The sequence below is a fragment of the Falco biarmicus genome, chromosome 1 (genome assembly GCF_023638135.1).
Source record: "Falco biarmicus isolate bFalBia1 chromosome 1, bFalBia1.pri, whole genome shotgun sequence".
In the NCBI taxonomy this organism is placed as follows: Eukaryota; Metazoa; Chordata; class Aves; order Falconiformes; family Falconidae; genus Falco; species Falco biarmicus.
The window spans coordinates 37,056,503-37,071,056 of record NC_079288.1 but is presented as its reverse complement, the minus strand read 5'-3'; the positions used below and the strand labels follow the sequence as shown (position 1 = coordinate 37,071,056).

At 46.9% G+C, this 14,554-nt stretch overlaps 1 protein-coding gene across 3 annotated transcripts in view; it reads right to left on the bottom strand.

Moving 5' to 3' along the window:
- Positions 1-23: 23 nt before the first annotated feature.
- The window catches only part of BICDL1 (BICD family like cargo adaptor 1), a 52,543-nt gene continuing 38,012 nt past the window's right edge, over positions 24-14,554 (bottom strand). For 2 of the 3 annotated variants that reach the window (XM_056346079.1, XM_056346089.1), the window contains 3 exons: positions 12,166-12,296; positions 9,369-9,489; positions 24-5,159 (listed from right to left, as the gene is read on the bottom strand). In XM_056346079.1, coding sequence (XP_056202054.1) covers positions 4,959-5,159; positions 9,369-9,489; positions 12,166-12,296 — 453 coding nt within the window. In that variant the 3' untranslated portion in view covers positions 24-4,958. Of the gene's footprint in view, positions 5,160-8,344; positions 8,454-9,368; positions 9,490-12,165; positions 12,297-14,554 lie in introns of all 3 variants that reach the window. The other variant, XR_008822984.1, reaches the window with a different exon arrangement.

The following is a 14,554-nucleotide window of genomic DNA, read 5'->3' as shown; positions in this document are numbered from 1 at the left end:
TAGATGTTGGTTGTTTTTTTTTTTCCTGAGAGGGGGTATTGGCAAAACCATAATCAGTGCTTTCAAATGTTTAGTTATTGTTCTAGTTTTAAATGTGAATGAGTGAGTAAGCTGTAACTGGTAACCTTGTTCCTGTGTGAAAGTGAGATGCTCATGATTTTGCTATAAACTTTTGTCTCTTCTGTTCAACAAAAAGTGGTGAGTGAGCTTTGAAAGCTTCTCCTCCAGGGCAGCAGGGGTCAGACCCTGAGTTGATTAAAAGCCATCTGGAGTCTCTCCTTGCTTTCCCAGGAAATTAATGTATGTGTTTCTGTATAGGAACTATGCAGCCATCGCTGTTCTTGTTGCCCTTAGCATTCACTTACCCCTGCCTGCCCTTGATGCGTAAGCAGGTTATGGAAGGCAGGTCCTCGCTTCTGCAGGAGCGTGGTGAAAACTGGCTGGGGGAAGGTGCCTTGTCGTCTGTCTGCGCTGTTCTGCTGTTACTGTAGAGGGGAATCCTGAGGATGTGTAGATGCTCTGAACTGCAGCTGGCACAAGCTGGAGATATTTCGTTGTCCATCTGTGTTTTGTGTCTAATCTTGTTAAAGATTGAATATCCCTCTGTATAAAAGCCGGTAAATGATAGAAATGGCTGGAAGGTGGAGATGATTTACAAGCTCGCCTTTCTATTTTCCTGTGCAGCAGGAGATAACAAATGCTTCAAATGTTCTTTCTCCAGGACCGTTCTCTTCTGGACATGTGCAAGTGCTTTATGTAGCTGAATTTCTGGGGGTAATAAAGTCCCAAAGGTGATGTTGGGTGTTAAAGATGACAGTGAACTTGTTTTGCAGCTAGGCAAGATAAGCAGTGACTTGACACCTGAGACTGTATTGTATAAATGATCTGTTTTATTCTGAAGAGAACTATTTACAAAAGAAGTAGAGCATTGTTTTTACTAAAAATATGCCTTTATAGATTTTTATAATATGTATCTTATAAAAACCATACATTTATTTACATTACTGCTACATACAAAAATTACAGCACTGTGGCATATGTACATATCTATAGATACATTCTTTCTGCTTGTCCCTGCTGTGTGCTTTTCCCCTCTTCAAACTAAGGAAATCATTGCTGCAGCACCCAGACGCTTCCTTTCTTGGCTTTTTGGTTAAAATGATCTTGCTTTATATAGCCAAGTGGGGAGTAGAGAGTTTGCCTGATATAGAGGCGTATCTGGAATTTACCATTCTAAGTAGGACAAGTGCACGCACCTATCAAGTCGTTGTGCATGCAGCACTGCCTATAACCTCGCTCCTTGCTTCTCTGTGCAAAATTTGTCTGTTGTCATTAATCGATCTATCGTTCATCTCAATGGCAAATTGCTGATCTAAATTTGTATTAAGATAAAGTGCTAGTGATTGACCTTTCGTTTACACTTACTTGTTTCTTGTTTACAGTTGCTTCCCTTGCAGGAGATTGAGCCCTTCTCCCTTAGGCTAGCATAAGAAACGTTTGCCCAGTCAGTCACCTGTTGCCTAACTGTGGGAAAGTTCTTTGTAACCTTAATCTCAGCAGGCATCTCTTCTCTGTGCAATATTTGAACAGTGGCTGTGCAGCACTACTGTTTTATTTACCAGTATCTCAAAAGCAAGGCTGAGTGTTGTATTCAGAGCTGCTGATCCCACTCCTTAAATCTACTCGGGGATCCTGTGTACCTGCTGGATCAATGTGCTTCCTCCATCTCGTTCACTGGGGCTGATGTTTTCCTTTGCGCCACGTGTGTCCTAGACCTAGAAGTATCAAGTATCACAAATGGAGTGTCTTCTAACCCAGCACTGCAAGGATGGTTCCAGGCTCCTGGCTGTGGCAGGATGGAGATGAATGTTTTAATGACAGCTCAAGGTGAAGTAGTCAGGACCTTGTTTAAAACACAACATGACAAATGACGACATGAAGGACTGCATTGATAAGGTTTTTCAAGACAGAAAACAAAACCTAGCTGCTATGTTAAGGCAGTTTCTGTTCTTGTTAAGTAGCAGCTCAGCAGAAAGAGGTCTCCTTTGGTGTGTCGTCCAGTTCATTAAACCCAATTCTCTTGTATTTCTGGGTTTAGTAGTGCAACTACATCTTTAGGATTAAGGGGCTAGTTTTAAGAAAGCATACCCAACTGGCACCTTACAACATGCTGACTTTCCTCTTGCAATCTCTTACATCACTTACTAAATAAAAAAAACTGCAATGGGCTTAAGGTAGGTTCCTCATTAAATGAAGAGATACGCTGTGCATTTCAATTGCCTACCCCTGCAACTGGATGAGTCACTTTCCTCTCAGCAAACGCATAGCAGAAGGCACCTTTCTTCATCTCATTACTGCATCTTCATTGGATAGCTTAAGGTCCTTGCCTTAGGATTGCATACATACATACATACATACATCCTCAGGGGGTTAGAGTCCCACACAGCTGCTGGGCATGTGGTTTGAAGAGAGCTGTTGGGGCCTGGGAATGACAACTGACAGCAGAAAAAAAGTCCATGAGGACCAAGATGTTCACATGGCTCGCCCACAAGAAGCAGAGCATCGTTTTCAGATAGTGTGTAAGACAACTGTTCACAGGCGTTGCTGGCATTCATGAACCCACACCTAATTTTGCAGCTACCAAAGTTTATGTTAATGCATATGGGTGTAACTGAGTCCTGACAGCAGGAGATGCTGGGCGTGTGTCTCGTGTCTCTGCCCTATTGAGAATCATGACACAGGGGAGACAGGAGGATGAGAACTTGCCATCCTGAGAGCACGCTTGGCACTGCACTAGGTCCCCTCACCTCACTTGCACAAGTGGACACAAGCAGATACTCAACAGTCGAGCATTGCCTAGAAAGGAGAAGTCAAGATTCATTTTCCTTCCCTGCCTGCGGGACTCCCGATTCCTTTCCCTGTAAGCATCAAGCTGTATTAGTGGTGCTTTACCCAAGTCTTCCCTGGAGCAGGATCTGCAATCCAGGTTCCATTGCTTTCAAGTAAGTGGGTTTTACTACTTAACTTTTTACCATCATTTTCAGTCCCAAAGAGTACTCTGCTCCTTGCAACATGGAGCTACCTTAGTGCAAGATGATTTCATACCAGTGTGGTAGTTTCATGCTAACAAGGAAATATGTCAAATCTTTGTAGGCAGAAAGGGTATCTGTACTGAGGTATTATGGATGTTCTATCCCATAGATAAGTTGAATAATAATAAACCCACAAGCCACCAACCTCTTACCTGCTTCTTAGAAGAAGGTGTTTGATACCTAACTAGCAGAAAGCTTGTTACTGTAAATAGTGAGCAGAGATAGCAGCTCCCTGTAGGATGGTGTTTTAGCACCTAAGTTGCTGAGCAGGGCAGAGCTGAATGTGTACTTGGCTCCACCTGCTGTGGGCCGGTGTAGGTGGTAGCCTCTTTAAAGCAAGAGGGAAACAACCGAGGGCCTGTGGGTATCGTGAGCTAGGAGAATGTATGAAAACTGCATGGCAGCAGCAGGACATCTCTGAACTTAGGCTGGCGTTCCTTGCTGGTTTATGATGGCAGGCTGTGGTAAAGAGGAGAGCTGTAAGGTGCCCATTCAGTGTGTAGGGAAGGTCCCTACTGAAGTATTGCAGGAGTTCCAGCACCGCTGTGTGCATACAACAAATAAGCCACGTTCCTTCTCATTGACAAGTCATGCTTACAGCAAAGCAGGCTCTGATCACCTTCCATTGAAAGGACATTTGGCTACCTGCTTGCCGAAGGGCTGAGGAGTAAATGACCTGCAGGCAGGGACAAATACTCATCTTTTTTGTCAGGCCGTAGCTAATGTTACTGCATGGGGCAGAGTAAGCTGCGGGCTTTCCAGAGCTTTGTAGACACCCTAATCACCTGTGGCTTTAGTGAAGGTAGATGCCCGCCTGCTTTCTGAGGGTCAAGTCTGCCAACCCAGTGTCAGAGACCTACAAACATTATTACAGGTAGGCTTTCAGTGAATTATGAGTTAGGCTTCTTGCGGGCCTGTCCAGTTAAAATGACAAGTTTCTTACTCTGTTTGGGAGGTGTACATGCCTTTGTGGAAAGGTGTGTGACTTGCTGAAGCTCCACAACTACCTTTGGCCATTGGAGGGTAAGTAGGTGCCCCAGGACTGAACATCCACAACTTTCATCCAGTTTGTAATCCCTTGTAGATGGTCAGTCTCTTGGGGAGAAATCCTTAACATTCTGTGTAACTACAGACTCTACAACTCTTACCACTGTAACAGGAGGGAGCTAGAGAAGACAGCAACATCAGCAATCTTACAACTGCTCTGATCTGTGAGGAGCCTGGATTCCCAGCAAGAGGCAAGCAGCTACGCAGAGCTGCAGGGGACATGGCGTCCAGGCAGGATGTGCAGTGAGGGCTCAACTTCCACCACAGAGAAAGCGACACTTGTCAAAACATGGCAGTGCTGGGGCCAGAGCGACTCCAGTCTCAGTGAGATGGATGAAGGATATCACAGCTGCTGCCAGAACTGGAGGGAGGTGTAAGTGACTCCCCTTTCTTCTCTTCCATTCAGCTTTCTTCTTCCCCCTGTGCTCACTGTGATGGCAGTTCTCAATCCCCTGTGCTGCTTTGTCTTGGGGCTGCTTATGTCCTTCTCCAGCATGAGAATGCTTTTAAGACAATCAGATTATTCTTCACAGCAGAAACTAGGCTGTGTCAAAGCGCCTAAAATATACCCTGAAGTTTATCACTTCATTTATAGAATAGGAAAAGTTTCTTTCTATTAGTATCACATTGCTAATTTGCAAATCTCCAATTCATGTAAACATTTGGTTCAGACCAGGTGCGGTGTAAATAGTGCAGAGTCTCAAGGGTTAACTCCTTTGCCCCCTTCTTTTTACTTAATTGGGTCCATCAGCAAGCTGGGCAGCTGCCCCTCTCCCCATCTTGAAGCAGGAATTGTTGGAGAGGTTTCTCTTTTTCAAATTAATTTTTCTTGAAAAAGGAAAAGAGACGGTTCCCTTCTGCCCCAACGGGCTCGTCCCCCTGCTGCTCCGGCCTGAACACGGGGGAGGGTCTGGCACTCCGTTTGGCGCCGGAGCCACTGGAGAAGGAATAAGCAAGCTGGCTCCATTCCTTCGGGTGTTTGTCCATCAGCTGCTGGTCAATGACCCTGTGCATGTCATCCTACGGCAAAGGGAGAAGAGAGGTTGTCAGTGGCAGCTGATGCTCAAAGAGAGCTCATGCAGGGACTCGACTGGAATGGGTGCGAAACGTGCTGTGATGAGATGGAGGAGGGATGATGACAAGAGTGGGGACAGGCCTAGCTCCCCACCTGGCGGTAGGCTCAGCCTTGCTTGCTGCCCTGAGGCTTTTTAGTGAACAAGGAAGGTAAATAACACAATTCTGAGGGATGAATTGCTCAGGTGGTCTCGCAGAGGAGCATTGTGCCTGCTTGGGACTCTGTGACACCCCTAAACTATGTTTTCCTGCTGTCTGCAGCTTGCAGATGTCCCCTTTAGGGGGAGAAATAAATAAGAAAGAACAAATGCGGCTGAAAGGAAATGCCAGGAAAAGTAAGGCTGTCTGTCCTGAGCAGATCTGTGTGCTTGCCGTGTGGAGCAGGCAGGTAGGCATGACAGAGCTGTCTGCACAGCCACTGTTAGTGGGGCTTCTTTGGGGAAGGTGCCGCTGGGAGCCGAGGGGCTGGGGCCAGGTGTGGGCCCACCAGACCCCATGTGGGTTTTGCATCAGGCTTACTAAAGAGAACTGACTGCCCTCATCCCTTAGACCTGCTCCTTCCCCTAGAGCCAACAGAGCAGTGCGGACTCTCTGACCGCCAGCTTGGCATGAACAACTGCACTGTGGTTTTCCAGAGGCACCAGAAACATCCTTTGGTTTCATCCACGTTTGCAGCACAGTGAAATTGCTCTACCCAAAATAATGTCAGTTCTGTTGCCGCTAATGATATGCTAACGTGTTCCTTGAAAACCTGGCTATCAATTATACAAATTTTAAACCTTCAGATCCATTATTTCTGCTATAATTGCATATTAAACTTTATCTCAGTGAAAACGTGTGTACACAAAGTAGCCGCACAGGAGAAATCAACAGTTCTCCAGAGATTTACTCCCTGATTAGGGCTTAGGGCACTATCTGGTGAGAACAAAGGTATGTTTTTATATATGTATATATATATATATATATTTGGATGGGCTGTAGGGGTGGAAGTGCTGTTTGTTTGGAACTCGGGGAGCACTGAGATGGAAGGGAAGGTGCTGCCATTGCCCAGTGGGTGCCCCAGCTGCTCTGTAGCTCGATGTGGAATAAAACCAGCCAGCCTGGACTGGAAACTTGAATGAAGGCTAATCTTTTGTTGCAGCATTTTTTGCAGGAAAAAGGATTGATAGCCATGGCCTGGACCTGAATTTAGTATGGGGACATTCCTTGGGGGAGCAAGAGGGTGCAGAGCTACATGGACTGGGGAAGCTTTGGATCTTTTTAGAGCAGGGCTGGAAAAGGAAAAGGCAGAGGGAGAGTTGAAGAGGTTAAGGTAAACATCAGCATTAAGGTGAAACAGATTTCCAGAGGTGAAGCTGCCATGTGAAAATGTGTAGCACTTGGATTTTGAAGGCACCTCTTCTAGTAAATGAGGTAGGCACCCAGGCTCCAGCATGGCAGATCTGTGTCCTTGGTTAACCACATAACAACAGATGAATATGATTTTGAGATATATATATATATGTAAAAATATTATATATATACACACATAAAAATACAGTATGCACTATTGAGCTATTGAGACTGCACTGTGTTTGGGTCACTGTCTGATGCGGGAATCAGAGAACACAGCACTTGGCTGTGGAGATTTGGGGTAGGTGTACAGAGAAGGCTGGGGCAGAGCTGTGGTCCCTGCCTTGGCACTGGGCAGGGGCACAGGAGTGTCCGGGGATGTGGAGGGAGGACAAACACCAGCGGTATGAGTCCTGCCCAAAAAAGCAGTCCCATAAAGCTGGATAACATGGTACTGGTGTGCTCTGGGCATTCTAGGTAGGAGTTTCTGCTCTTTGCAGAAGAGATGAGGCTGAAGGAGGTGCAAATAGCATGTATTCTCTTTGTGAGCTGGAGCTGGGCTCCCTTGCATGAGATGAAGGTTGGAGCTGCCCAAGGCGACCTTGGAGGCTGGTGGCTATGGCCGTGCAGGCTGCAGCGCTCTGCTGGCACTGCTGCAGCATCTCCTAACCTAACGGTGCCACTGTCATTGCACGGAAGCCACTGAGCTCTCATTTCAGAGAAGCAGCCTCTTTACTTCCGTATTCCTTTCCTACTCCCAGTAACACTCCTCCTGCCCCCAGTCAGATAATGATGAATATCACTGGGGGTCAGCTAAGACATGGAGGGGAAGTGCACATCTGCTCCTGTGCTAGGCTCAGATGTGCAGGATTTTGCTTGTGGCATATTTTATAGACTGTATGATTATGTGCTTACAGAAAACTGTAATCTTGTTGATGGCCCTTGGTAAAGTGCAGACTAGAAGTGTGCAAGAGCAAAACCTTATTAGATTAAAGCCTCCATTTATGCCCAGCTAAAGCACAGAATCTCATCCCCTTTTATCAGAAACATTCAGCTTTGCAAAGGAGTCCCCAAAATACATAAATTGCCTGACTTGTTTTGTGCCTCTGTGGTTGAGCTTCTGTTCTGAGGACATTAGGTGCTTGGAAACTATTTTGCTGCCGTGTAATAACACTTTAGGACTTTCATGTTGGAGTCAACTTTCTGTAGTGTTAGTGAGCCTGATCCTCATCTCACAGAGCTGATAGGAGCAGGGTTGGGGTTGCTGTATTGCTGCAAGTGGACAACAGAGTGTAAAGTGAGAAAGCAAACACCTGTTATTAAAACCCTAAGCTGGGGATACTCCAGCACTAAATACTGAGTGTACTAGTAAGTAGGTCTCAATTTATACCACCCACCCAAACTGAACGAAAACTTGGATATAGGCAGTTCCTATGCAGAGCACTGAATGTCACTTACTAGGTAACAAGGCTGAGAAGTAAAATCCCAGTCTGTATTTCAAGTTTTCCACATATAGATATGCTGAATACTGAAGATTAATGTTGTGTGCCTCAGCCTGGCTTTCTTTGTGGTGACCTGGGGGTAAAACCTCACCACAGGGTGTAGGATGCTGCCTCTTGTGCCCTGGCCTGGCGCTGGGATGGTGTGTGTGTATACAGAATATGGGTGGGTGATGGAGACCCCCCACTAGCCCTTCTTGCCAGATGACAGTGAGGACGGACACAGATGCGGGTGATGGTGGCAGCAAATGGAGCAGGCAAGGGGATGGAGGGTGCATGGCAAGGGTGCAGGGAGCTCACCTCAAAGGCAGGAGGGGTGTACGACTAAAGCTGTTGGTACAGGAACTGAGAAAGGCCACTAGATCAGAAACCAAAGGAGCCAGATAGTAAAAAGCCCTGAGGAAGCAAACTGTAAGCAGGAGAAAGAAAAGAAAAGAAAAAAAAAGAAAAGAAAAAAAAATAAAAGAGAAAAAAAGAAAAGAGAAACGAAAACACAGTGGAGTTGAAACAGGAGCGAGGTTGTACGGGACAGGTTTCTACCGGTCAGGCTGGTTGTTAGTAGAGTTGGGGTCTTGCATGGTCTGCAACAAATTACTATAACTGGCCTGGACCTTTTTTCTTGTATTTTCCTGTTTTCTATTAAAGCAGCCCTCCCTTGGTGCTAGCTTCCGAGAGGAGACAGCTTTGCTCTCGAGGGCTCTCTGCCTTTACATGGGCTTCCCCTGTGTCCCCAAGTAGAGTTTCTCCAGGGCAGCTGCTGAACTGGTGCAGGTTTGGGTTTTTTTACCTTGGTGGAGAGCTGGGATTTTAGCTTCTCCGTCTCGCTGGATCTTCTGAGTTGATGAAAACAGTGCAGCTATACCACAAAACAATTGCCACAAGCTCTCTGCCTCCCACCTTTCTGCTCTGTTATGGAAATGCAAGGACGTGCGGTGCCCACACATCTCCAAGGTTGTGCCTGCCCAGGGACACCTCCTCCACAGACACCTTCCCTCCCCAGGCCACAGCAAGTTACTCTGTAAAGCGTATGTCAGTTGTGCTGCATGCAACCATGAGATACGGTTTGTTTCTCCATTTTAAATGGATATTCCTGTATAATTAATTAACAGCTCACAGCTGAAAAGCTTTGAGCAGGGGAGAGTTATGTTTCAGCCCCCTGAGCACCACTGCATCACTGGCTCCTGCAGAGGCAAAGGCAAACACTCTTATCTATGGATGCTCAGGCTGGTAACACAGCAAACCTACAGGGAAGGGGGAAAAGTCCCCCAAAGGTGCCTCCTGGGCTGCGTGCCACCCTGCCCTGCAGTGACTGGGAGCTGCTCACCTGCCAGGCCTCCAGCTGCTGCGAGAGGTTCACCTTCTGCTGGATGGCATCCAGCAGCTGGCTGTTGAGGGACATCATGTCAATCTTGCACTTGGCCAGCTCCACCTCCACTGCGTTCTTCCTGGGGGAAAAGGGAGAAACTGGGGCATGTTACTTTTTCTTTTTTTTTTTTTTTTTTTTTTTTTTAAAGGAAGTGGTAAACACATCCTTGAGGAGAAGTCAACAATTTCTTTCATTGGGAAGTCCCCAAATCCTAAGCAAACAAATTTCTTTTGTTTTCTGGACAATCTACTCATCTGAAGAACGAGACAGAACTATGGACATCATTACTATAAAAATGGCAGATTTCTGGTAAGAACACTATGAAGAATACAAAAAGATATTCAGATACACTGCTGTGTAAGATAATATAGTGTGCCTAGCTAACGCACAGCATCTGCCATTAAAAATGGAGATCTAAAATGAGGTAGAATTTACATATAAATGTTTTTTCCTTTTCTTCTGTTTACTAATGCATGGGAAAGGAAATGGTATGTGCTAAAAAACAAATGATCTATGTCTGATCACTTGATCAATAAATTGCAATATAAAACAAAAGAAAAAAACAAAGAGTACAATTTTGCTTTCAGCTGGGACTTGGACTGAAGGAAGGAAGAAATGAAGAAAGTTTATCACAGCACATGCTTTTTGAGAATGACAAACTGTTAACATACTTTGAATTAAATGTTATGCTTTAAGGAAAGCTCCCAGTTTCAATGGGGTTGTGCTGGCCCTGGGAACACTGCTGCTGTGTTTCTTTCCAGGCATTTGGTGGCCACTGGGCATGTGATGCTATGGCCATAGTTGCCCAAAAGGCCCTGAGGGTTCAGTGGCTGAGATTTTCCAGCTGTTACTGGCTAGTGGAAAGGAATTATCCTCTAGGAAGGAGCAATTTCCTAATCTGCCAAAGCTGGGAAATGCTGCTCACCATGCTGGGAGCACACAGGTGAGCACAAACCTTAAGTTTTCAATTAACTGCTGTGTGATGGGAAACTGTAACTTGACTTGCTGGGAACCATCTCTCCTTGCAAACATTTTCAGGAGAAATAATTGCATCTTATTAACTGTAGCTAATTCATTGCCTTCTAATAGCTCCGTTGTGCTCTCCTGCAGAAGAGCGATTTGGGAATCTGTGTTTATATTCCAGGTAGTGGTTGCTTAACACCTCCTATTATAGGATCCTATTTTCCTATTGCTTCCTGTGTTGCCAAACTTCAGCTTCAAGCTAAAAATTTTCCATGCCAGATGTCTGCCTCAGGCAGTGATTTTTTTTTCTGTTCAGAGTTAGGGCTTTTTTGAGGGAGGGCTTCAACAAAAATGACGTAACCCTTGAGATGCGATGTGGGAAGCATATCGTGAGCCTCCCAGACAGCTCTTTGCCTGGGAGCAGCCCGCTCAGTCTGTGGAGGGATGCTTTCATTTCTAGCAACAAGACACTCTTGTCTGCTTTCACTTGCAGCCACTTTCTGCTCATTAATCACCCGCCACTCACCCGTGCACACTTGTCACATCCCCCTTTCTCTGGGTTCCTGCCACTGTAGGACTGTCAGCCATAAATATTAGTGCTTTGTCCCAGCGGGGTCATTAACCATCATGGAGAAGCTGTACCCTTCCACTCCCGGCTGCGGGTTTGAGCACCTTAAATAGCCTTTTGTGTGAAGCTCCCCGTTGCTGCTTGGATATTACTGGGGGATTTATTGCAGCGGCAGTGTGTTGCCATAGCCACAGCAGAACCATAGCCACAGCAGAACCAGCAACCCACGCGCACTGGAAATGTCAGAACCACCTCTCTGCACCCGGCAGTGCAGCCAGGATGCTCCTGATTTTTGCCAACAGATGGAGGTGTTACAGAGGACAACGATGGGAATTTGGTAGCCAGCTATATGGGCAAGAACAGCATGGATGATCAGGTCACTTAAAAAAAGATGAAGGGATTGTTCATGCTGATTGATGCCCCACAGCCTCAGAGGTGCAATGTTCTCGTGCTCCTCCTCTCGCCGAGGGCATGAGTGTTAGGCATTTCCGTAAGGAGGTGGACTGGTGGTGTTCCGGCCCATCTGCTTATTGGAGAGATTATCAAATGTATCCTCAACAGGGAGGTGAAAGTTTCTGCCTCTCTCCTCGAGGGAGAGACTGTTTGGGCAGTGTGGCAAGCCCAAGCACAGAGCTGGGCAGGGGCGGTGTGGGGTACAGGGTAGCAAAACTGCACAGGACTTCAAGGAGGATGGGGAAAATAAAGTCACAACAGTGGGAGAATCCTGAAAGAATAAATAATTACAGGAGTGGAGGAGATACAAAAAAGACCCTGGAATGGGAAAGGAGAGTGAGTGACCAGACAAATGGTTGAGGGAAGACGCCCAAGCAGGGCCGTAATGGGGATAGGCAGGAAAGCAGGGTTGTGTGTCTGGAAGAGCAAAAGAAAAAATATGACAAACAGGACAGACCTAGTGTTTCCATTTGGTTCCCCTCCTTGCTGCGACTCATACCAGCACTAGAGATGGCAAAAACATTGTTCACAGCATTCTCTTAAATGCCCCCAGTCTTGCCATGGGGTAGCTCTGGAAATCAGCATCTCCTGCCTTGCTCCCCAGCTCCTGGCAGCATTTCCCAATGCCAGCAAAACCAAGACTCACTTCATAGCTTTTTAGCAGCTACTGAAATTTATGGAGAGTAGGAGAAAGCCACCCTGGAGGCATTTCCTGCTAAGGCACTCTATAACTGTTAACCCAGCCTGGCTTTGGCTGTTCATACCACTTACTTGGCAATGGCCTCATCTCGGTCCCTGATGGCCTGCAGGAGCCGTTCACTTGTCTCCTTGTCTTCAGCAGCACCTCGCAGCCGGTCCCGTTCCTCCTTCAATGTTGTCATTTCCACACTCAGCAGTGTGACCTATGGGCAGAGTAAGGGTGTGAAAATCCAGGGTTGCTCAGATAAATTCACCACAATTGTGGGGGAGAAAAAAAGCCACATGGGCCAACCTGGAAGCTGAGCTCACCTGCTTGTAGGAGAAGCTGTGTCTGCTGGGAGTGGGCTGTTAGTGCTAGTGCAACCCCCCATGAAATGTGCCAGCTCTCCCTGGGGTGCCACCAGTGCTGGGCTGAGTAAGATAGGTCACCAGGATGGCCCCATTAACATGCAGCAACAGCACTGAAAGCTGTGCAGCTGTGCGGGGCAGGACCCACCTGCAACTTTGCTGTCACTACGGTATTGGTGCTGAAATATTGCCCCGCTCCAAGTGGTTTGTATTGTGCATGCATCCCGTCAGTCTGCCTATGGTGTTCTGATCTTTCCAGGGTTAAATTATTGCAAACTTCATTTAGCAGCAAGTAAGATTTTTGGAGAGGGCTGTTAGGTCTCTTGAAGTAGTATAAAGCTAAAGACAAAGGATGTGAAAATTCCCTTTCATGCCATGCAAGGTGTTACTGGCACATCTCAATTTTAATTAGACTTTAAAATATGTGCGGAGTCTTAAATAGTCTCAGAAATGATCTATCGTTTTGGTCCTGTGCAGAGTGAGTTAATAGGGTGTGAAATCATGCAAGGATTGCATTAGCACAGCTTTGCAATATTTCATACACATTTAATTTCTTTGTCTAGGGTATACACATGCTCTGTTACGCTACTCTACCACCTGGAAACCCTTCCAGCTTTTGAACCACCTCCTTTCCCTAAATGCAGCTCAGTAGTGCTTGAATCCTCAAAGAAATCTTTAAATAGAGGGCAGACAGTCAAAAAGGGCTCATCCCATCAACAGCTTGGGAGGATCTGCTGTTAGCATGGCATGGCTGGGTTGGGGGTGGCGGGGGAGGAGGGTGTGAATGCACCCTGTCTGTGCACAGGCTCTCCACTGTGTGCTGGGGCTGCCAGGGAACTGGGGAGCTCTGCCTGAGCTGTGCCCTCCTGCAGCCCAGCTTGGGGTGCACCTCAGATCATGGATGTGATGGAGAGCAGTGGTGGGAGCTCTGTGAAAGCTGCTGAGAGGTTCTGCTGGAATCCCAGGGGACAGTGGATCAAGAAGCCCAAATAACTGTGTTTGGGGATAGGTTTGGGGGGTTAACTGTTTTTATCTGTGTTTCAGGTAAGAATGGGATACCACAAAGGGAGGAAACAGGCTGGGCTGAAGGTGTGAAACTGTTTTGCAGTTAAGACAGAGGCAGGGGCGATTCCTGTCTCTACCAGCTCAGCTTGCTCTCAGGCAGGAGCAATGAGTGTTTGTGGTGCTATGAGGTCCCAAAAGCCATTGAGGAGGAGTTCCCCTTTTATTGTATTGATACAAATGTCAGCACAGGGGGATGCAGAGGCAGCAAAGCAGTGCTGCCCTCGGTGGACCAGGTTTCCACATGCATTGATTTTCTTTAGTATTGAACTGAAGACGATGTTGCCTCTTCGATGGGAGGTGAGAATAATTATTAACCTTGAGCAAGCGTAAGGCTGGGTTATGGGCAAAAGCTGCGGGAGACATGTACTTGCTGCGTGAGGCTGGAGTGCTTCTCTGAGAGCAATGTCTGCTGCATTTGTAGTTATGCCCCATCTTTCTCCATATAACATAGAGGTGTGAGAAGAAAGTAGAATTGCAATCTTCCCTTTGCTCCCTAAGTATTCAGAGCTTTGGTAGTCAGGGACTCCTACAAGCAGAGACGGAGGTCCAGACTTGCAATCCAGGGTGGATCTTCTTGTCCTTTCTGGTTGGGGAGTTTGGGGAGACCAGCCCCAGCAAAGAACAACCAAATGCTGCTCCCTCCTGGTGTCCTGTCAAGGCTTTGTGTGTAAGGAGGTGCTGCATCCAGACAAGCAGGCTGGTGTATGGATGGTCGCTTAAAGTCTGTGAATAAGCCTCTAACAGTCTCTGTCAGCATAGCCAAGTCGCACTGACCAAGCCCTTGTCTCCTCCACCTCATGTGTGTTTAAGGGCAAGGGGGACCAGCGGGAGGTGCACAGGACTATGGCAGCAAAGCCAGAGAAGTGTCTGGACTCACTGGGGGCAGGAGTTTGGACCTTCAAAGGTGTCTCTTGTGGTGGCTGCAACGCTGAAAGGTGCAGCCCTCAGGGAAGGACGGGTGCCAGGGCTGCTCCCTTGCTGCAGTCTGCCTCTAATCAGCTGCTTTGTCAGCAAGACATTTTCCCATCCTCATACATATGCAGCCATC